Here is a 25,189-nt window from a genome sequence, read left to right on the forward strand (position 1 = left end):
CAATCTTTTGAAAAATTCCCGTATATTGTTTTTTTTATATCAAAAATCTGGTTAATTGTGTTACCATAATTAAAGTTAAAAACAATTAACCATTTTTTCAACAATTAGGGGGGGGGCGACTCTTTTATCAAACTAGAAGATTTTATTGAAAATTTGCTCGTAGATTCAGTAATGTGAGAGGGAGATGATACTCAAACGTATATTTGTTTTATCGGAGAGATTGTATAATATTCAATTTGATTAAATGACAAGACGTAAGTACGTTGGGTACTTTCTGTCTATAATTATTTTTTAAAGTTACAGACTAAAAAGAAATAAAACACAAGTCATCAAAGTTCTTCTCATGAAGTTTTATTCATCGAATATTTACAGATCTGAAATTCTCATGCACGATAATGACACGAACATTAATCTACACTTTTCGCATGATGTTAGACTTCATTTGAACCCGTTTCCATCAAAATAATCAATTATAAGTAAGTTGTGACAAATTTCCGTTTGTTTTTCACACGTTTTTGTTTCTTAGAAAAAAATTCCGATGGAAAAGAAAATGCATGTACTGTACTCTAAAATATAAGTTATTATTTACTTTGGTTTCCTTCATTTGATTTCACCCAATGTTCTCTTAGTTTTAACAAAATAATCGACCTACTTTTTGAAGTAAAGTGGGACACTTTTTCATATATTTTCATTGTATGGTACTGCTGTATTTGTACATCATAGGATGATAGACAAAATATAAGTAAGAACGCAGTACATTCATTACATTTTCTTGTTCGTTCAAGGTAATCAAAAATGTCACTATAATTATTACAGAAATGTAATTCTTGCTATATGATTCTATGGAATGCTTCAGCTTAGCAAGATTGACATGACAAAAACTTGTGTTGACATACATTAATAATTCAGAGAAGGTTTAGCTAATAAGCTAAAACAAACTGGAACATGCGTTAAACGGCGTTTCCTGAGGCTCCAACACAGCTCATTCTTATGTTTTCTCTCTCAAGAGCATTTTTCCGAAAGCATGTCATGGAAAATGTCGGTTTGGCGGCTTTTACAGTTGAAGATCTTGATGTTGTTGTTGATTTTGTTGTGTTTGTGTGTAGTCTTGAGGAGTTTTCTCTCGAAGATTCAGTCCGTGATGGACAAACCGAGGATAGCTTCACTGCCAGCAGTCTACAAAATGGAAGCTTTCTGAAATTGTCAAAACAAATAATATAATATATATATACATATATATATTTAGTCGAAGAGAGCAATGAAGTAAGATGAGAAAAAAGGGGTAAACTCATGGGCGGAGATACGGGGGGGGGGGGGCGTGATATGGGGATGCCCCCCCCCAGCATCAAAGGTGGAGTCGACTGATCTAATGCATATACGGGTATAGATGAATCGAAATCATTAGCATCTTGCCCCCCCCCCAGACTTCCAAGTCTATCTCCGCCTATGGGTAGACTATGAAAAAAGAGAACAATGTTTTTCTCCTGAGATAGTTGTGATATAAGACAGCTTCATTATAACTGCATCACAGTGAAGGGAACAATGAGGATTATTAACAATAGTATTAAAAACTACCAAAATATATGTAACTTATATATGTAAAACTTTCACTTTACAAACTGACTTAAAATATATACATAAATATATAAAAATGCAGGCAGTTTCACTTTGATTTAATGGTTTTTTTTTGTTTTTTTTTCACAAAAAACTTGAGTATTAAACAATCAAAATAATTTCTTACTGATACTGATTACTATACATGTTATTCAGAGTGCACCGGGGTATCCTTTGTATATAAAGTTTTATATCTTGAAAGCTATAGATATAAGATTTAAAATTGCTAAAGAACACTCAATAAATCCTAGAATGCAATGCTTATGAAACTTTTCTCACGTGCGTTATTTTTTTTTCAATATCGCCTAAAAATTTAATTTACTATCTATAAGGCTTGCATTTATATGAACGCTTTTGCTGATTGTATAATCAATTTGTATTGATTTCTAAAAAGTGATACCTAGAGTAATTTTTCTGGTTTTTTAAAAGTGAACTATTTTGATTCGAGTTCGAAAATATTTTAAATTTAATATCTGTCAATTGGATAACTAGAATTAAACACTGATTGTGTTTTTTTTTTCATCTTCATTTATCATCAGAACCGAAATTCGAACTATATCTTTTGCTTTCGTTTCGCGGTGTCTTTATTTGTAGAGTGTGGTTTTATTTACTTGAACATTACCCACCTAGCGTTTCGGCATATTTTTGTGGAGAAGAGACAGTATATGATGGGATTAGCAGCGCTGTTCAAGGGTGCTAAGCTCTGTATAAATGTTGAGACTGCGATAGTTGTCTGACTTTCCGGAATGTATCCATACACTTGCAATAAGTCGTAGAGAAAGTATGGACTCCAGCAGAGAATGAAAACTGTGAGAGAATGAAATCAATAGAATAATTTTCTGACTTTCATTGAAGAAAAAAATACTAAATAATAAGAAGACAGAAAAAATTATATTCTTTATAGATTATTCATAATTTTCAAGCAAAAATATTAAAAAAATTTTGGAAGCCAGATTACCTAAAACCATTTCTATATTATTTCGTGGTCCAATGATTCGATTAGATGATACTTTCAATGCGAGTTTCAAATTTGGATATTTTTTTTCCCCTTTTTCGATGGAATTCGGCCTTATTCCGGATTCGAACTGATCTTATTTTAGGCTAACACTAAGAGTTCATTTCATAAGTAGCACAATATTCTGAATGGTTCCATTTGCAATATTTTTCTTTCATTCAGAGCTTGAATGCTTTTTGCGTTAAGAATATCTTTGATGCAGACGTAAAACGAAATTGAAATTTCAAGAGCGTCTTCGGATGAAGAAACTTTTGGATTCGTGAACCAAAAAAATGGTAACCCTCTTGTGCGATGAAATATGAGTGCACTTTAATAAGTTTCCTTTCGTCCTTCAGAAACTTTCCTCAAGGAATATCCAGCAATAAATTCTATTCTTCTTCCATGGAAAAATTTCTCAGGTCAATCCCCTCCGTAAGAAAATCTCTTTCGTTCATAGACGCCAACCACAACACATGACTGTAGATGTAGGATGCGTAAGCAGAGACTGAGAGTGACATGCATCTCACAAATCTATGGTCTTTGTTAGGCAAAAAAAAAACAAAAAAACAGAAAACAACAACAACAAAAAATTGCATGAAATCTCCGCCAATCTCACATTCCTGGATGATGCAACTATTTTTAAATATAAACTGCACTTTGAATATATTTTTCTCCCATATCACCTGTTGAAATAATGTGAGATTAGTTGGAGAAAATATCAGCATTTAAATGGATGATTAATTCGAAGTGCACGATACCTTTTTTTAAAAGACGTGTCATATTATAACCAAGATTTTGCTGAATATTTTCTCAAATACACAGGATGTCCCATCAAGATCATTCAAACTCTGCACAGCCAGATTCCTCGCATGGAATGCATAAAAAATTCCCAAAGAACTGTACCTGTACAACCCATAGCTTTCGAGAAAAATGTGAAAGAAAAGTATGACGTCATATCCGGTGCCAGAAAAAAAACGATTGGAAACATGAACCCATCGGTATTTGCATTTGTTTACATAGACCTCGATATGCGCTGTGGTCACTTTAAACATCTTCCTATGTAAAAATATGCATATACCGTTGTTCATGTTTCCAATAAAGTTTTTTTTTTCTTGCACCGGATATGATGTCATACTCTTCTTTTGCATTTTTCTCGAAAACTATTGGTCGTACAAGTACAGTTCTTTGGTCATTTTTATGTATTACAAACGAGGAATCTGGCTGTGCAGAGTTTAGGCGGTCTTGATGGGACACCCTGTATATATATATATTTTTTTTTTTGTGATGAAAATCTTTTGTTTATATTATTATTTGTTTCATGAGGAGTGCCACAAAGAATAAAAATTCTGAATTTGATATCGAAATTAAAGTAACATATGAATAAAAATATCAGCAAAAAAAAAAAAAGAGTTGTGGTGATATGAATATATTCTTTGTGACTTGAATCGCGTGGAAGATATTGACAAGTTAAAATTGGTACCATCGGATTTGTCTTTGGAATAGATGACAGACGACACCAATGTCGTCTATTTGCGACCTTCTCGAGATACGGCGTAAAGTGATTTTGTTACGAATGCGGGCCGTGGGCCCGGTGCCCAGACTGAAAAGGCATTAAAATCAGATTGAAATCATTGGATTTGTCTCAGAAATGCCTATAAAACGGCACCATTGTCTTCTATTCGCGTTGCGAACCTCTCCAGATATGGCGCAAAACAACTTCGTTACGAACGTGGGCTGTGACCTTGGTCCCCAGGAGAGAAGATACATTAAAAGCGAGAATGGTATCATTGGATTTGTGTGAACGAGATCTACACACAGACGTAAAAAACACTGTTATATTCTGAATGTTTCGCGAGACATGAGCATTTATATTATTTTATTACGCAACATTTTGCGAATCCACCCAGTATCGTCAAATGATTAAAAGACGTATTCACGTCAAAAAGGAAAGTTCAACTAGTTGCAGCTCTCTTTATACAACAATAATTAAGGGAATATAAAACCTAAAATGTTTATACGCCTCCTCCAATTAAAAATAATGCAATCAATAAAATTTGCTTATCTCTATTATACCATTGAAAGTTTGCCCAGCTGCATTTGAATAAAAATCTACTGAGAAATTTTTGGTTTCAATTCTTGATTTTTGCCACTTTTGTGTACTTATGAAGTTTTGAAAAATTTTGAGATACATGGTTATTCCGGTATCCCCGCAAATTCTCATTTTCATTCAAATGTTACGGATTGAGAGATATAGATGGCTTTTTTCTCAGCCAGAGATATCAAGGAAACAGTTATTTTTCCGGATATTATGCTGAGGTGAGCTCGGAAAGAAAAGTCATCACGTCTCCGCCGGGACTGGAACCCAGGCCCTCTTGCATACCGGGCTGGGTAGACAGAGATACTGTTCCCAAAATAACTGTTTCCTTGATATCTCTGGCTGAGAAAAAAGCCATCTATATCTCTCTAAACCGTCCCACCCGGGGGCCATTTCCTGAAGTTAAGAGAGGCTACTACTGCCTCTACTTCAGCGCCTCACGACACAGTGCGTGAAATTAGGAAGGCAAATTCATGTGTCTCCAGTGGTGTAGATGGTAGCAGGCTTGCCCGGTATGCAAGAGGGCCTGGGTTCGAGTCCCGGCGGAGACGTGATGACTTTTCTTTCCGAGCTCACCTCAGCATAATATCCGGAAAAATAACTGTTTCCTTGTTACGGATTGAGTTTTAGGGTAATAAATAAATAAAAGCACAGATTTTGCTGATTGGAATTTTTTGATTGCTGTCTCATAAAATTTTCAATTTTTAAATTTTCTTTACGTGGCACCAAAACGACAGCTTAATTTCTCTTTTTTTTTATTGATATTTTTATATATTGCTTCAATTTCAGAATTAACCGTAGTAGTTTTATATTTCTTCCTCTTTGCGAAACAAATCTTTCTTTCTGTATATATAAATGCAGGGTGATTCAAAAGTCAGAAAACATTGTCAGAAACCAAAAAATGCATACTTTTGGTTTGTTTATACACATAAAAGGTCATAACAGGCAAAGTGCCCAAGGAGGGGGCTAAAACACCGTGTGTATATTATATGGTGTATATGATTTTATATATTTTTTCCCTTGCTTTTAAATAAAACCTGATGCGTATTTTGCCTTATCCTCATGCGTCTTTGCTTCTTTCATCGCGATATGTTTTTCATTTAACGAAACACAACTTTTTAAAATATTTCCCGTTTGAAACACCCTGTATATATTTTATTGCATCAATATCTTGTATTGATCATCCAAGTACAGTAAAAGCTCTCTTAACGGACACCCACTCAGAAGCGGTCACCCTCTTTTACGAACGATTTCTTTTGTCCCACCAGTGTTTGCACACACACGCACACACAAAAAAAAGGACTTTTTTTACTATATTTTCTCATCATCGATAGTATTCACATCACTACCAAGAGATATATCATCTTGTAGTATCACTGCCATATATGTGAGATTATATGCAAAATATTCCACTGGTAATAGAGTCTTCATAGAATTTTTCGTCTATTTCGATTTAAAAATAGATTTTGGAATTTTACAATGCGTTATTTTACCATTTATTTCTCATATTTTTGAGATTCTCACGTTCTGATGTACCTAAGAGAAAAATTTGAATTTATAAACACATACGCAGAAAATTCTGATTCAAAATAGGCACGTGGATGATGATGTATTCAGTATATTCTAGAATTTAAAAAATAATATAATACATGAGTGCGTGGTTTTTTTCTAACATGTTTTTTTTACTTAAATTTCCCTGCTATTATGCAAGTCATGAAAATGTGGTCACTTTTATGACACAAACTGCTTATAACAAATATTTAACTTCCTAAAATATCTCTAAATTTTGAAAAAAAAATGTTAAAAGGTTTACTTCTGAGGATATATCGTCATAATGATTTGCTAAAGCTTGAACTCACCGAATACGATGACAAACGTCATTTTAACAGTTTTGATCTTAGCTCGAGGAATTATTCCACGTGAACTAGCTCTTTTCCTTTCCTGGTCACCTGAATCATTTCGCCGTCTTCTCATCGTGATACCTACAATATATATATACATATGTATATAATCTTTCCATTTCTCGTCTTCGTTCAGACGTTTTGTAGGAGAAAAATGTCTTACGATATCAAAAATAACATAGTGATAACCAGTTCAGCAACAGCTATAGTTAATGCTCTGAAAAACATGTTATATCAAGTCACTTGATACAAAATACACAAATCTCTACATGAGTTGCGATTGATTAACGGAAATTATCTTGCAGCAGAAACTTGTGGTCTTGGAAATTATGGTCATATTTTGTAGCTTCTGTATGCAAAGTGCTTAGTATACTCTTTATATCTGCCACAATTTACCACCACTTCGAATCTAAACTTACATAAAATATTTACTTTCCTGTTTCGTTCAGATTTGGAAGATATGAGTTGTTTCTTTTTTTTACCATGACAAAACGCTTTTTCTTCAATAATACGTACTTTGGTAATTTCAGTTTATCAAAAAATTAGTGCCTGTCACCAAAACAGCTTATTGGATGAGGTATTATACATGGATGTCAATTTTTCTTATTTACCTATGAGAAATTGAGAAATTCATGAAACTTTTTTGATGCTATTTTTTTCTTCAAATGAGTACACTTTTTATAAGCTTATGATACCTCTTTTTAACGTTGCATTATCATAATGACTTTTTCCCTACATAACTTAAAAACAAAGAATAATATCTTTCTCCATTTTGGATTATTCAGATTTTCTCGGAAATTTAATAAAAATCCCAGTTGGTGTAGAGTTAATTCAGTGATAGAGAGTGAATTGGAAAAATGAAAATGGATATGCTGGTAATGGTAATATATACAGCTAAATATAAGAAATTGCATACCTCTTTTCCTATCTTTTGAATCATTGGATAGTTGGGGATAGCCCATAATTTTACTTTTTGTCCATATTGTGTAGACGATAACGGCGTAACAGGCTGAAATGATCAGTGCCGGTATGAAGAAAAGAGACATAGCGACAAGAGTTATATAAATCTGCCATTCCCACGACTCCAGATCGATCCAACACTGCGTGTGTCCACGTATTTGTTCTTCTTCGTTAAGAAAAATGGCTGGTATCGACAGCAATGCACTCACGCCCCAAGCCGATGTCACCAATATCTTCGATCTCCTCCCTAAAAAAATTATCTCTTTGACTGCATATGCATACACACACATCAACGTACAAAACAATACGTTATAAAAACACAAAAAGCAAAAGATTTCCCTCTTTTAAAAATATTTAATCAAACTCAGTAGATATTTCCTGAAGAACAACAATTCAGTTACAGTCAAACCCCCACCATTGTCTCGCAGATTTATTGTGCTACACTGAGTTTGACGTTATATCGAATCACAAATTAACGTGTGCAATCTCTATACAGTTGAATCCGTTGTTATAATTAACTCCAAGAAACCAGAGAAATCACTTAGTTATAAATTAATTGCAGGTTTTTGAATTGTTCCTATGTAAAGTTATCTGGGGATTAGAAAAGTGTTCGTTGAAACGAGATTTTCACTATAACGATATTCGTTACAACAGTATTTGATTGTATATGGAAGATTTGTTAACTGAAAATTTTTGGCGCTGAATCGGTGGTGTTTCAACGGGATTTGACTGTATATTTAATGCAAATACAAAAACAAACACGAAGGCCACACCAGGCAAATTGCCCAACGAGGTGGCTGAAAAAGATGCGCATAACAACATGGATGTGAAATATAACTAAAATACAGCAATCCAATATACGAGCATATATCACGAAAAAAACTAATAATTAATAAAAATAATATACTTCCCATAAAAAGATTATGGTTGTCTTATTCCAAGTTTGTATAGCTTCGGGGTTAATCCCAGTATGTTTATATCCCCCAACCACGATTCAATCCAATTCAACAAATTTCCCCCAATCACAAACTCATGTAAACACGCTTCAAGAGTTTACCATGTTGGGCAAATGCCTTCTGGAAATCAAAATAAATTACGTCAATATTTTTTACCTTTTCACTAAGCCTTACACACGTGATCATAGAAGCAAAGAAGGTTGGTTATACATGAAGTCCCTTTTTTGAATCCATGCTGGTTTTCCGACAATTTATTCTCATCTATTCACTCCATCAATTACCTTTTGACAATAATATCCAAAATTTTCGAATAGGAGCTCGTCAAACTCACTGAACGATGATTCGACACGCGGTTTCTCTACTAATCTTTTTAAATATCGGAACCACATTAGTGAACTTCCAATGTCCTGGAACGATACCCTCAGCAACACTCCTTCTGTAAATGTGCAACTGGCCCCAACAGTTCATTAGCACATTTCCTAAGGACCCTAGGATAAATATAGCCTGGTCCTGTGCTTTGGTTTTACATGCATTTTTGAGAAATTTTAAGACTTCCACATCTTTCACTTGAATATCGTTGAGGAACTTCATCCCCTCATGACACTCCCGTACTTTCGATATCACTTTCTCTGTTAAAGACTGACGTGAAAAGTCATTGAAAATGCTAAACATGCTTACATTGCTCTCTACTCTAGATCATTCTATCGAGAGGTGCTTACATCTCTTGTTGACATACTTGAAAAATGATTTTGGGTCAGCGTCAATATTATTTATCAACCTAGATTCAACTCATTTTTTACTATCCTTAATCACTTTCTTCAATGATCTTCTTTTTCTGTAAATGATGATAGGTCACTTGTTTCACCTTTATACTCTTTGAATGTTTTTTCTTTTTAAGATAAAGATTACGCACTTTTTCCGTGAACCATAGTAGGTGCGACAAACAAATGCGTGAATTTGCGGGAATTTGAAAGGGCCCTAAAAATGTGGATGTCCTGTTAAATGATCATGCGGTGCATACTAATACGCGCACCATTATAGACCGCTTATCCAGTTAACTTGACGAGAAAAATAATAAAATAAGAAACTTCTTTATTGATACAAATACGGCCATTTGATTATCAACGTCGTTCTTCGAAGCAAGGATAGACGCACATTCTGCACTCATTTGGACACAGGAGCACTCTGATACCTGGATTGCTTCCGAACGTAGGAGAAGCTTAAGGTTTCAGCTACGAAAAATTAACTTTGGCTCGAGACCAAATCCATTTTAAAATCTCTATCTACAACTCCACTGAAATAACATATCGTTGAATGCAATGTATTGAAACGTGTGATGTCCATTTAATTGGACATGGCCAGAGAAAGTGTTAGATACTCGAAGAACCTTCATTACTACAGCTGTTAAAAAGATTGGTAAAATGCAAAGTATTTTTTGGTTAAATTTTATTTAGTACTCTATCGTTGGCATTTGTAATTAACATTCAATAAATGAAAGACATTAGTAATCGGAACAGCTCGTTGACCTAGAGCGCTTGCGATTTTCAAAGATACTATATTATGTACATTTTATTAGTTCGGAAAGTTCTATGGTTCATAGAAGTGAATTTTTTCAAGAGATAATATGTGCAACATTCTGAATTGTTAATTGATTTGGATTCACAGATAAATAAAAACTAATAAAAGAAGGACTCTGGATAGAATTAGGTTACGAATACGTACGTGCGACTTAGAAATGTTAAGAACTTGCTAAAGGGTGGTGACAAATAAAATATATCAAATAAACAGGGGAAAGAGAAGCAGGCTATGTGACAAAGAATTATTTTTCTTTTATTTATTTTGGCCTATACACCCTCAATAAATATCTCTTTTTATCAATAGTATGTATTGTAAAAGAAGCTTTTTATTTCTAAATAAACCAAACTTTATTCGAGACCATCAAAAGGAAAGGGAAATTGTAAGTTTCCTATTATTGCTTATTTTTTCAATGTATATATAGAGAGAAAGATCTGATTTGATTCATAGAAAACGGAGTCGATGAATGCAGCATCACCCATCTCTCCTCCTGAACTTCTTCCCGCCGTCTTGATATATAGTCGCACATTTCGTTTCGTTCTCTGTAAACATTCCAAAATATGATGTTGTTTCGTATCACTAAGCTTTTTTCAAGACACGGCAATATGAATGCGGCAAAGTAGTGCGCTGATTGCCTACTGCTGACAGATGATTTCTGCCAAACAGTGAAAGGGTTCTACTTGAGCCTGTCAAGGAAATAGAATGTCTTGTAGCGATATGGTGACACCAACAGATCAGTGATTTCGTTCGTTTTTATTTATTTTTTCATCTTATACATGTTCTTTCAAGACTTTTTTATTATTTCAATGTCTATATATGTATTAGGTGATGAATGATTCCGTACTCAGGAAATTATGCTTGAGGATTCATTCTATATAGGTTGTGGTCTGTATATGTCCGTGACCGGTTATGTCCAAAAGAAATAAAAGTTCTGTAGTGTATGTGATAGAGAGAGAACAAAAATACTTAAATAATAAAGAGAAAAATTAAGCTGCTGCCGTTTCAGTCCTGTTAAATTATAATTGAAAAAATACATAATTTAAATTTCACACCCCCTACAATCATTAGTCCTTTCTCTATTATACCAAAATAAATTTGCTCCGTAACATTTGAATGAAAATCGAGATATTGATAATTGTGGAATTCTTGAGTTTTGCTACTTTTAACGTGCTAAAATATAGGCGCAAATTAAAAAGTTTAACTATCGATGCGTCCCCAAATTTCATCCAAATGTTATAGGGTGAATAAACTTCTTTCTGTTTAATAGAAAAAAGCGCAAGTTTTGCTAAATAATTGTCTTTTTTTTGAACTGGATATGCAAATTTATACTTCCATATCCGTCCCACCAATTTATCATTTCATGGGAGGGAATCCACCACAGCTCAATTTCCTTTTTTTTCGTTAAAATGTTTTCATATTTTGCTTTAGCGTTAGAATCGACCAAATAATTTTTATTCATTTCCGACATTGGACACAAAACACAACGTATACCTGTCTATATTTATATAACTTGATATTCCCTAAAAAAATTTCTTTCTGTTATTGGTCGAAATTTCATAAGCAAAATAGTTTGAAACACGATTAATCGTGTAAGTTCCGTAAAAAACTGAACGAAAGAATAAAAAACTGTTAGGACTAACTTTATACGTATGTTCCATGTCTATTTTAACTGTCTGTTCATTGGTAGGTGCTTTGAGCCCGTTCTGCTACTAGTGGTAAATTTTTCATAGCCCCCGATGAATGATTAACCGAGTACCGATTGTTAGATTATTGCATAAACAGACGGCTGAAGCTGTAAGAAACAAGCCCAAAAGTGCGTACTTGACTATTTGACTTGTTAATTTTGACATTGTAATTATTTTTAAGAATGAATATCACGATATATTCCATAAGTAATTAGCTCTTTCATGTCAGATACAAAGCGTGTATTACCAACATTTTATCACAACATATTTTTAGTTAAAATTAAGAAAAATAATTATGCGCCACATAAAACTCTCTATTACCTATGCTATTTATGTATTCAATAACTCATTAAATTATTTTTCATGTGATCTGAATAAATTATTTGTAGTTTCAGTGGACTCGAAATGGAAATAAGTAAATATTAAATATTAAAATAATATCGTTTCACACACAGATCCACATAAATATGTTTGAAATATGCATTTGATAGATTTCGGTAGCATCTTAAGTAAAAGTTTTCAGTGCATTTCGAAGTACTACAGGTAATACATTTTATATCTTTTGAAAGCAATCTTTGCTTTCAAAGATATAAAATGTATTACCTGTAGTACTTCGAATATAGCTTATTTGATATTTCTAGAGTTATTGTCCGGTGGGAAAACTAATGTTATACAATATGCATTCCATTAAGCCCGATGTTTTGAAAGAGCCGTAAATAACCTGTTATCTTTACTAACCGAAGTACATGCACGTATATCAAAGAGCTCAAAGAGCTTCGATTCCAAAAAAATCTAGTTCCCATTGAACAGTATCCCGTAATATCCCAGATTTTCTCAACTCTATGTGGAACACAGAAAATATTATAAATGTATAAACATACCGCATTTGAAAGCATAATCGTCTATGTGGGGCTAAATGTCTAGTGAAGAGAAAACGGTATCGTGAAGTATCATCTGCGTACCTGCAAATCCATTTCTTTGAACAAACATTCAAATACCAAGATTTTCTGTATTCAGATAGTTTTTGTTGCGATATTTCAAACTTCTAAGTTTAAATTAATAACTACACTGTTTTATAATATGAACATTATTTACCCGAAACTAGACTATGCTCGTTGTATATATAGGGTGATTCAAAACTCAACGTGAAAACTTTTAAGGGAAGTAGAAAACATAAAAACAAAACAGAATCACAGGAATTTATGACCAGAAACCCCAACCTGATCAGCTGGAGGATAAACGAAGATACAGAAAAGACAAGCCAATGATGGGTGGAAAAACTCTTTATTCATACTTTACACGAGGTCAGTACGTATACATGTTAAGTTTCACAATAAGTGCTCAAAGTTCTTACCATCCACAGTTATGCACGCTTCCCAACGGCAACGCATTGATTGCCGAACTCTTTCAAAAATACCCGGCATTTCGCGGACGTTTGCAGCTGCGACGAGGTCGGTGTCGGAGTCAACGGGCGTCTTGTAGACCATGGCTTTCAGGGTCCTCCACGTACTGTCCCCGTGTAAAGTATCGTTAAATAAAGAGTTTTTCCACCCATTGTTGGCTTGTCATTTCTGCATCATCGTTTGTCCTCCAGCTGATCAGGTTAGGGTCTGGGGTCGTACATTCCTATGTGCTTTTGTTTTGTTTTTGTGTTTTCTACCTCCCCTAAAAGTTTGTACGTTGAGTTTTGAATCACCCCGTATAGTAATGGTACTTTTATCTAAATTTTATCCTACGACAAGCGATTAACAGTCATTTAACAGGTATGAAGATCAGTCATTGCGTACACTTACCAGAGTTGAAAGATTTTACCGATGAGAGAGAGTGTAAGCACAATTTCCTATAAGTCAAGTTTTATTTAAAATTCAAAGTTTTTATTTAATAATTAAATAGATGCATTAAACCATTCAAACGAATTTCATCTCATATTCACATTGACAGAAAGGTTTTATATCATCATAGGAAAAACAAAAGAAAAATAAATAAAACATGTGTTATAAATTTACTTACAGCTACCACTGAAGTTCATAGGATGAGTTATAGCGTCATATCGGTCAATACTCAGAGCGACTAACACATATGTAGAAGAATAAGTAACCAAGACCTAGATAAGATTTCACATAAAATGAGAAATTTGCACATTGTGTGTTTAGTTTAAATCAGCGGTTCTCAACCTTTTCTGACCCACGGAGCCCTTTCTAGTATATAATTTCTATGGTGGAGCCCCGTAGGCCTATTTTCTATTTATTCATCAAAGTTACTGACATTTTTATTCAAAAATATTTATAATCATTTTTTTCAAATTTACTAGTTTTTTTTTATTTTCCTCTAGCGGCCGCGGAGCCCCTGCGAGTTCACACGGATCACCGGTTGAGAACCGCTGGTTTAAATAAACTTCATAAGAGATATGTTTTTCAAAAGTAAAAAATCTTATGTTACAGTAAAAATATATATATATATATATAGTCTAAAAATTATTTAACTTATTTCAAATATATTTTAATAAAATCCGAAGTAACCTTCTTTGTTTCACAAGGACAAAACATAAATATATTGTTTTGAAGTAACTTTCAAAATTAATCCTAAGAAAAAAGTATGTATAAATAGAGATGAAAAAAAATGCATTGGAGCTTTTCGTTATATAGATGGGAAACCAAATTAAGAAAATAGACAGCATAAAATTATGAATTTCGAAAACTTTAGACCATTATGTCTCTTGTCACAGACAAATCATATCATATCCAAGGGTTGATAACCCACGGACAAAATGCTATCCTGTTTCGCTGCACTTTAAAATCCTGGACGACTGCCAAACGATGCCAACGAAGTACATTGAATATTTAGAAGTTGGAGTTAGTAGCTTACGCATGATTTAAATCGGAAGCCATTCTAATTATCTAGAAAGGATATAAACAAATGCAGAGCGAAAAATGATTTTTCTTGTTCAACTTCAGATGAGTGTTCGGAGAAATTGTTGTTTCTGTGAAAACAATTTATGTTATGTTTACCAATGATCATGTTTTTTTAAACGAAAAATCTACTATGTTTATAAAATGTTGGAATCCTTTAAAACATTAATTTGTGGCGTCTTTTTCGAGTAATTCAATGTTAAAAAAGAATTTTATTCAGTGGATTTTGGTCTTTTATCTGCTGTGTATTGGAATCCCGAAACTGGTATCTTTGTAGAGCAGTTCAAAACTGACTTTATACTGTTGATCTATGGTCTTACAAACCTAAGTTAAGAATATATAAATGTTTGAATGTCTTTGTGTGTGTGAGGTTACATTAACTTCATATTACTACTTACCTGCAAATACTTTATGAGTTTGCATATAAAATTTCCCCCATAGAAGTCTACTGTTGTTCTCCATATGATATCAGTTAGCACATTTATCAAGCCAACGCAAAGATCTATATTATCAACAAGAATAAAAAATTTTCAAGGCTTTAAAATATGTTCAATTATTTCTTGTTAGATTATTAAAATAATGGAGAGAGAGAAAATAAAAGTATATATCATTTGAGCTCAAAATTCCTTGAATGTTATTACAAATATTTTAAAATTTAAAATTTCATTATTAATCACAAAAAAATGATTCTACTTTAGCGTTTAAAAATCGCAATCACATCATGAGCAACAACATTCTAAAAAAAATTTTTTTGATCAAGTGTCTTGATCTCTATGTAGATTTTGTGATTTAGTCAAAGATTACCTGCGATGGCGAGATGCATAATGAAAAAATTCATTCGTGACTTTCGGTTCTTGGACATGAGCAAACCACCAATGACTGAGCTGTTTGCTACCACAATCAGAAAGAATATAATCCACAAAAACGTCATTTGTTCTGTCTAAAATCGAAAAAATATAATAGTTCAAAATGGAAAACGTGTGCACTAGGGGTTACGTTATGGTATTCAACATGAATACATACGGTAATCAAGCACTCACGATCACATAAATCATTTCATACGTTATTTAATAATAAATAAATAAATCGGAAAAGTAATATTATTTTTATATAAAGAGCAATCTGCCGAATAAAATATCCGATTGTATGATGCTTTTAAATAAGATCGGCTAATCTTCAAAAATCAACATTCACATTCCTTTTCAATCATAAGAAAAAATGCTTTTCCGATTCTTGGATAAAAGATAAGGTTAGTAGCTTATATACCATTAAAGTAACATCAAAATGGAGAAACCATGCGTTTATGTCATTCTGACTTCATTTCTTTCCGTTCTGAATTTTAGAATCTTCTATAAATAGGCTCTCAAGTTTTCTGGAGTGAGAATAATTCTGATTTAAAAAAGATAAAAGACAGAGGAATAGTTCTGATATTTTTATAGTACGTGGTACGTTGCTGAAAGATGATTCTGAAATTCTGTAGCCATCCACGCGTGGTAAACGTGATCGAGTGAGGACGAGGCCACAAAAAGATTTCTTGTCCGTGTTGTGACATACTTTTGACAGGACCGCTCATCGAAACGCACATAAATTGAATCCCTCCTCAGTGGCTGAGACCTTATTTCTCATTGCTCTTTTCTTTCGCTTCGCATGAAATACATATAAAGGAACAAGCACATAAAGTGAAAATCTATCCTCCTGATCCCCAACCTTACGTATACCGCCAGTCAGTTAGTTTTAGCTCAGTAATTCAGTGCCTTGAAAATCCCCACATCCATCAGACTGCTTTCACTGAAATTCTTCTGCATCATATTAAAGTTTGTAAGTATTCATTTTCAAGCGACACAATGATATCGAATTTCTACGAACAATTTACGCGAATCAAAAGGAAAGACAAAAACTCTCAGAAATATCAGAACAAATCGATACTGGAGTTTCACGAAACATATGCAGTATTTATTATCTGGTGAAAGATATTTGAAATTTTGGTTTTCAATTATTTGTGGTCCATGCTCTTGGTGTATGCAATAAATGGAAAAATTATGCAAATCGAATTTGAGCGACGCATATCCATAGGTGATTCTATTCCAAATGACTGTAATTTTGAAGTGGAAGAGAGATTGAGCGCTGTGCGAATTCATGTTACTTCTCTTAATCACACTTTCTGCTCGACGTTCAGACTCGATGTAAACATTGGATTTTATTATTCTGGAACTGCACAATCCCAAAGGAAACCAGTGAAATTTAACATTAGGAAGGTAAGTGAGCATTTTGAGATGAAGAGAATGAAATAGCGCGAGAAAGAGATAGAGAAACAGAGAATTAATGGCACCGGTTAGAGTGAGAACTGCGTTCATCGGCCTTCTTTCTACTTATCTTAGCAAGGTCAGAAAATGGGAGAAGATCAACTTGCTCTAAGTAGGGCTCTTATCGATGTTACACAATACGGCAACGCTACGCCAGGGTAAATAGAAGATTATACCTCAACCGAATGCATACAACATTCAGAACCTTGCCTGCTTTACTTAGTTTCTGGTTATAAATAACAGAATACACGTTTGTTTCTAAAAATTAGAACATTCTGGAAACCTCCAAATGACATTCCTGAAACGCACAAGTTGGAAAGTCCAAATTTATAGTTCGGCTATAGTTTGCATTTCTATCTTCTCTGAAAGTTTTTTTCCTTGAGCATATTGAGTGGGAAAAATATGCATAAAGTGTTTTGAATGCCTTTCAAAATGTAACAATACTTTTTACTTTTTTGTTTATCAAAGATGTAGATTCGTTCATTCTTAACATTACAGGTATAAGAAGAGGAAATTTTTGAAAATGTAGATTTACGCTTGTTTTTGCTTCAACTTCCTTGTATAGAAAAACGCGTTCTAATTAAGAAATATATTATACCATGACCATCTTTGCCTTTGATCATGGATTGATGCATCAAGACATTGAATTGTTAAGTCTCTGGCACATATTTAGGTTGAACATGACTCCAATAGTTGCTATTTTAAAGTCGAAAGCAGCTTACATTCAAATAGCTTCTTTTTTTAGTACGATTATACAATGTCTTGATGTCATTAACGTCTAGTACTATCATCAGATATCACGGAACGCGCCGATGAAGTCCCATGGACATGGGAAAATCTTTGATTGAAACTTTCAATCTCCAAACAACGACTTCGACAACTAGAATCAGAAAGTAGAGAACAATGCATCATATGACTTCTGTGAAAACTGATGTAGTCACATTTTACTTTATGATTCCTGAAAATGAATACTTACGGAGACGGCAATTAAACTCACCATTAAGATCTAATTTTAATTTTTCTGATGCAATTTTCAGGAGATTTTCTCATTTTTTTAAGGAAAAAAATTTGAATTATTTTTAAATTTTAAAGGTATTTGATGCCCTTCATGAAAATTTTTTACCACCGGTATGCTCAGGAATAATTTCTTTTGAAGATTGAAATACAAATTGAGATCACAACCATATTGTAAAAATTTGCCCTTTCCAACTTTAGTATTTCACGAAGTGCGCTCGCAATGTTATAATATTTGGAGACAAACGTGTGTGATTGACAAAATTTCTTTGGAATTCACATACGCAGTAAATTAATGAATTAGATGTATATATTCAAGGTTTTATTACATAGCCTATTTATTACTTACTTATTTCGTGCATAGAAAAATTATAATAATGGATAATTGGTGCAAACCACTCAACCTCCTGCAGACATGAGAAATTTCACTTGATAAAATGTCTTTAATAATTAATGGCTTTTCGGTAAAAATTTAAATAAAAAAAGCACGAACCATTTTTCTCATCATAAATCACTTCATTTCTCCCAGAATGAAAAATTCAAAGAACAAAGCCCTGTGATGAATTTTCAACCCTCCTTTGCATTATCTTCTTCTCAAAAAAAAAATCACAAAAGCACAAAGAATCGGGAAAATTCATTCGATTTTTTTAAGAAACCGGGAAAAAAAATGATGACTGGTGTTATGACGTAATTTGATACTTCCCCATATTCCACGGACGGTTATGAGAGAAAGGTGGTGTATCACTTACAACAAGACACCCTGTATATCTCATCTGAGTAAGGATAGCTTCTCTATTTATCCCATTATGTTCATCGTTAAACTTGCCATACTTGCCTTTAAACGTGCCAATTGTGAATAGAACTCACGACGCTCGGAGGTATGCTATTCCGTTTATTAACAACCTTATTAATGCAAAAACCTCCTGCGACACCACAACCTGGAATTGTCTCTTACTAAACGATACTGGTGTCTCCTTGTCGAAGAAGACATTGACGGTGCATTAATAACTCATGGGTTCATCCTTTCCATCCCGTTGAAAATTTAAAACTTCGATAATATCCCCCGACACCTGCGTTCCCCTAATAAACACATATTCAAGAAATCAAGTCTTTCTTTATAGCTGAAACCTTGCGTGCCAACAAGAGCATGTGTAGCCCATCTTTCCACCCCGAGAACCAAGTCTATGTCCCTCTAGGTATGGTCTCCGAAACCTTACGACATACTCTAGTTTAGAACAAACTAAGTCTCATAGGAGTCGAAGAGAGCTTTTTGAGAATGAAACCGAGCATTCTATTCGCTTTTTTCAACCACCGCTTAACAATTTTCAGAAAAACTAAACCGCTCGTCAATGAGAATTTCTAAATTGGTGACCCTAGTTGCATTCGCGATAGTAATACCACTCAACTGGTAAGTGAAACGTGGCGTGGGTTGTTCGAACCAAAATCAGCGACCTTGCACTTGTAAACTCTAAAAGCCATGCTCCAATCATTTGCCCATGCTGCAATCATATTCAAGTTCGTCTGGAGCCCCTTTTGCTTTAATTTAAGCCTTATTAGCTTCCCGTTGGGGGCAATTCAATTTGCTGGCAATCCCGTCGATACCCTGATTGAATCTATCGATAAAAAGTCAGAAAAGTATGGGTCCAAGAACACTTCCTTGAGCGACTTCACTTGTCATACCGGTTCAATCGGAAAATTCACCGTTCACCATAGCCCGTTGTCATCTATTTCTAAACCACGATTCTATTCAATTCAACTAGTTGCCCCAACCCCAATCTCATGTATCCGCTTCGAGAATTAACATGCTGGACCCGATCGAATGCATTCTGTAAATCAAGATAAACAATATAACAATATCGACGTTTTTTACCTTTTTCAAATCCTTTGTCACGTGATCATAGAAGCAAAGGAGTTTGGTTACACATGACTTCCCCTTTCTGAACCTGTGTTGTTGTTTTTTTCGACAACACGTTATTCTCGTCTATCCACTTCACCAATTGCCTTTTGATGATAATTTACAGAATTTTCGTGATGGAGCGCGTCAAACTCACTGGACGATAATTCGATACTGTTTCCCTACTACCCTTTTTAATATCGGAACCACATTAGTCAGCTCCAATCCACTGGGACGATACCCTCTGCAACATTACTTCTGCAAATCTGTGCGAACGGGCCAACAATTCATTAGTATATTCCCTAAAGACTATAGGATAAGTATCACTTGGCCCTGGTTCTTTGCTTGCGCATACAAGTTTTTGGACTTCCATATCATCCATTTGAATATCGTTGAAAACTTTAGCAACCCCTACTTTGGATATCAGCTTCCTTATAAAAAACCGATGCAAAAAAAGCCATTGAAAGCACCATACTTGCCTACATTGCTCTCTTCTCTAGATCCTTCTATCGAGAGGGAGAGAACTGCCCTCTTTCATCCATTGTTAACATATTTGAAAAATGATTATGGATCAGCACCGATGTTATCTGCCATCGCAGATTCAACTTCTTTTTTGCTTTCCCTAATCACTTTCTTTAATGTCCTTTTTTTCCAGTAAATGATGACCAGTTACCTGCTCCACTTTCATACTATCTAAATGGCCTTTTCTTTTCCAGATAAAGATTACGCACTTTCTCGTGGACCCGAGGAGGTGCGACAAACAAACGTGTTTTTTACGAACAAAGCGTATGACGTCATGAAAAACAGTGGATACTTTTGTCCTAAATTATTCCCATTGATGTATCACACCAACTGATTCCAACCGGTCTTTGAAAACTCCCGCTAACCTTTCCCTCAAAAAATCAAAGTTAGTTCTTCGAAAAGAAGGAACCATTCTTCTTTTATTAGCATTGCCCGAAGAAAAGTTACAGAGAAAACTGCGACACAATGATCAGTAGGGGAAAACTCGCCCCCCACCGAAACATGCTCAACAAGATCCTTTGAACTAGTGAGAATTAATTGCAAAAAAATATAGAAGTGCTCCTAGTGGCTGCAGATACGAAAAATTACCAACACCAACTTAAATAAAATCTTTTTCATATTGATCTTTAGCCGATAGGTCCTCCCAATCGATATCAGGTAATTGAAATCCCTTAATATGTTTACACATTCTTATGTTTACTCACCTAGGAAATTTCCCCATGAAACTTGCAGATGTAGTTCGATGTAGATCCTTATTCGGTGGATTATAACAAACTCCTGCCATAAGCTTATGACACTTTTTGTTTTGAAGTTCAACCCATATAGTTTCTATAGCCTTACTCTGTATGTTGTACTCTCGAGCCAGCAAACGTGATTTCACGTAAATTAAGACCCCCACCTTCTTTCCTGCCAAATCTATTTATGAAAAAATTATCGTATCCTCAGATGTGTAAGAATGATTCATCCCCCTCGTTCGTCAAAGATTCTGTAATGGCTATAAGGTCTAGACCAGGCCTCGGCAACCTATGACCCGCGCGTCACCGAGTGATCCATCTCATAATTTCAAGTGACCCACTTGAGTTCCGAAAATAAAGTATAATTATATTCGGGTATATATTTTATATATATCCGAAACGTCTTCTTAATACACATATTTTGGTTAATTTACCCGCAGCTAAAAAAAGGTTTCCGACCCCTGGTTTACGCCCTCCACAGTTATCATAGTTTCTAAAAACATTATATTTTTACCCAAACTCCTGGCATTTATTAACACACATTTTCGTTTGCCCTGTGATGTATTGTCAATCGAGAAATCATCCAACTCAGACGTGGGTGATTCCCCGTAAATACTTTTATTATTATAATTAATTAACTCACACTCCCATGTACTAGGTCTGGAAGTAAAAAACCTGACCTAAGGCTGTCGTAAATCTCCCGGACTATTCAGGTTCATCCCATCTCAACAAAGCCATCTATCACTGAAACCAGGAATCTCCAAAAAACGTGACCCCCAGAGAGGAGCAAACGTCCTTCAAGCCTGAGTTGAAATGCTGGATGCTACTACTAAATGTCTTACTATCCCTTGGCAGTACTAGAATCACTGCCACTTTGAACTTCCTCCCGAATGAATATCAAGTCCCGGTACTCTGACAGAGACTTACTAACATTCGTTCCTACCTGACTCGTTCAGATCCACATGATTACCCGCCCAGGAAGCTTTCGCCTCCGAAAAATTTCTCGAACGTTATCCATCTCCCCCCCCCCTCCCAGTTAGCGTACTGCGCTCGAAACCCCGAAAATCCCTACACACCCCGTTCTGGAGTTCTCTAACTATATAATCCCCGATAATTACACCCTCTATCATTGTCACCCTCTACCTCATCCTCAACCACCCATTTCCCCTCTAAACTGTCGTTGCTTGTTCGACGACAGCTGGCTCTGTTTTAACCGGGCCCTCCAAATTCCTCTATCACGTAATGCTTTGACCTCGAGCTCCAACCTTGCCCTTTCCAAACAACCCTTACACTTAAAACTATCTGCTACTATCCCCCTACGTCAGGGAAACCTCCCGTCGCAAGCTCTACTCAACACTAACTGAGGTCGAGGCATATTAATGATAATGCTAAATCTAGATAAGAAATAATATAGCTATACTTCAAAAATATGAAAATGAGAAACGTTAACAGTGAATTAAATTAACCTAAAAGACATTACAATGCAAATTATACATAAAAGATTATGCGAAAAAATAAAGTAAAATGAAATTCTCAACACCTAATCTCGAAAAAGAAATATATATAAAAGTATACAACACACCCCAAAAAGTATTAAGATGCAAAATATAATTTACTCTTATTTATGTTAGCTAACTAATCATCTTATTTACGAACACAAAACAATTAGGCTCAAAGCACAAAAACACAAAAAACTACTAAGAATACTTGAAGGAAAAAAAAGGTCTAGAATGTGTGATAACACTGACGATAATTAATGCCTAGCACTATACTAGATGAAGAGAGAAAGAAATTCTTTGAAATATGTTCCAAAAAAAAGTATCAAGTTTGTATGTTACATATCCAAGGTTACTACATACGTATAGAAATTTTTAAGTTAAAACAGGATATTTCCATTAACTATAGAGATAGACCGTCGTGAGATAGGTTAGTTTTACCGTACTGTTGTAGGGTGAGACTTGGTCTAGCCCTGTCGTTATGCAGTGTTTGGTCCAAAGCTATAGATTTGTATGTATAGCAAGAAACCAGACGACGAACATTAACAGGGTGGCAAAACTCATCGAACTTCACCTCTTTTGGCACTCGATTCGGGGTATATTTCCGTCTCGCCCTGCGGGATCTGTACTGAGCAAGATGGCGGCGTTGGATCTACAGAAAATTAACCTTTATACCCTTAGGAGTGGGTCATGGGTGCACCAGAAGCGTTAACTATAAAGACAGTTACATCTTTACATTATCATTCATGAATAAATCACCTTCAGCATGAATATGTTTATATGAATATAACTATACCAATTTTCAATCTTCGTCACCAACATTCTTCGAGGAGTACAACTTATAACTCGTAAATGTTAGTGAGTGGTGGCTACGCCCAACAGTTTGTTTTCAGGATAGTCCAATGCATTCTCTAAGTTAATCAAGTCCAAAGAGAATCGACTTGCTAGTGATTTATTTCAAGACCTTTAGTTAAAATGAAATCCCTGAGTTGACAAGTATGAATCTCCGTGGAAAAGCTTAATCGTGCATTCACGGGAACCAACAGCTTAACGAAATAACTGGACATAGGAACGCAAGATCTTGTACCTTATTGCGCGCAAAGTGCTCAAATTAAGTGTGCGGATATTAAGAATTTTCTTAGCTCACGCGCCGATGAACCACCACTGTCTTCGAAAGAAAATACAGGTCTCCATGCATAGCCTCACCGAATATAACTAGATGAAAAATAAATACTCTCTAGGTTGTGCTCCTTAGGTAGCTCTGACCAGGTCTTGGTATCTTTTCCAAATCCCTCAAGAATTTGACTCTGATTTTGGGAGAACTATTTGTTATAAAATGAAGTTAGATAGTTAGTTCTCATTAGATCTCAAATTTATTTCAATTCAAAAAACGATATTTTAATTCCTTTTTCAGTTATGCTTCTTATGTAATGATAGGGAAAAACATCCGCTCGACTTAAAGTCAGTCGATGAAAAAAAATTAAAAGTAATCTTCCCGAGTCTTAAGAAATCGGAAATAGCGAAGTCAAGTGTAGTTTTTCGCATTAATCATCAGAGGGTCGTGTCCACTTGGTACAAAGGCTGTGAAGAGGATTCCTCAAGAGATGAAAATGCGTGAAGAAGAAAATGCGAGAAAAATAATAATAAAAAAAACAAAGATTGATTTATTACAGTTGGAGAACGATTGCCAAGTAGAAACCCATTCGCAAATATCATGGGCAATAAACTTATCAGCTCGATGCAATTTATACCAACCATCTTCCATACAGATCATACGATGAACGATGAAATGATGCTACTATTAATCTAACAATACAAAAAAAACTTATGAAAGATTAATAGAAAGACGTGAAAAGAGCTATGAAACTAATACCGTGATGCTGTAGTGTATTTTACAGTGACCGATTGACATTAAATAATATACAGTATAATATATACCTAAGTTACACATTTGTAATTTTTATTCAACAACGTAGTGCTTCAAAAAATGAATAATTATATCCATCTATTATTTCTTGAATAGTATCCTCAAGGCTGTTTTTCTTGACATAAGAAAAATATTATTTTCTCAAGAAATGCGTGATTAATAAGCGTCACTATTCATCTTTTTTTCATTTATATGAAGTTTATTAACATTTACTGATGAAGTTTTTTCGAATGTTTCACCGAGCCAAATTTTTAACACAAAATTCAAGTACGAATTTGAATAACTTTAAAAATCAATTGTAATCACCAAAAAAATTGGAAAAGAAATTAAAAATAATAACATTTTTAACTTTGAACTGTTTTCATAATTCATTATGTATTTATTCAATGTAGCTAAATATAACAAAGTTCATTCGAATTTATTCTATTTTTATTTCGTAAAGTCTGGAATGAAATAGCTGAGACTATTTCCCAGTTGACGTAGAATAATAATCATCTTTTATTCTTTCCAAGTCGGAAAAAAATGAAACTTGTTTGAACTTCGCAGAGATGTTTCAAACGTATTCGTTTTTATTTAAATTTGAAAACGAATGTCTTTTGTTCTTGAAAGT

The 25,189-nt window shown here is 34.4% G+C and overlaps 1 protein-coding gene across 1 annotated transcript in view; it reads right to left on the reverse strand.

Annotated features, from left to right (window-relative positions):
* Nucleotides 1-365: 365 nt before the first annotated feature.
* Nucleotides 366-25,189, reverse strand: part of LOC149080185 (cardioacceleratory peptide receptor-like) — a 48,278-nt gene continuing 23,454 nt past the window's right edge. Inside the window, exons 2-8 of the mRNA XM_089238607.1 lie at nucleotides 15,494-15,629; nucleotides 15,088-15,191; nucleotides 13,791-13,884; nucleotides 7,521-7,811; nucleotides 6,563-6,685; nucleotides 2,241-2,421; nucleotides 366-1,194 (exon numbers count right to left, since the gene is read on the reverse strand). Of these exons, the coding sequence (XP_089094733.1) occupies nucleotides 951-1,194; nucleotides 2,241-2,421; nucleotides 6,563-6,685; nucleotides 7,521-7,811; nucleotides 13,791-13,884; nucleotides 15,088-15,191; nucleotides 15,494-15,629 (1,173 nt within the window). The 3' untranslated portion in view covers nucleotides 366-950. The remainder of the gene's footprint in view (nucleotides 1,195-2,240; nucleotides 2,422-6,562; nucleotides 6,686-7,520; nucleotides 7,812-13,790; nucleotides 13,885-15,087; nucleotides 15,192-15,493; nucleotides 15,630-25,189) is intronic.

Source organism: Pholcus phalangioides, unplaced genomic scaffold (genome assembly GCF_987345545.1).
Source record: "Pholcus phalangioides strain wild (caught in Gottingen) unplaced genomic scaffold, Ppha-v1.0 ptg000011l_1, whole genome shotgun sequence".
In the NCBI taxonomy this organism is placed as follows: Eukaryota; Metazoa; Arthropoda; class Arachnida; order Araneae; family Pholcidae; genus Pholcus; species Pholcus phalangioides.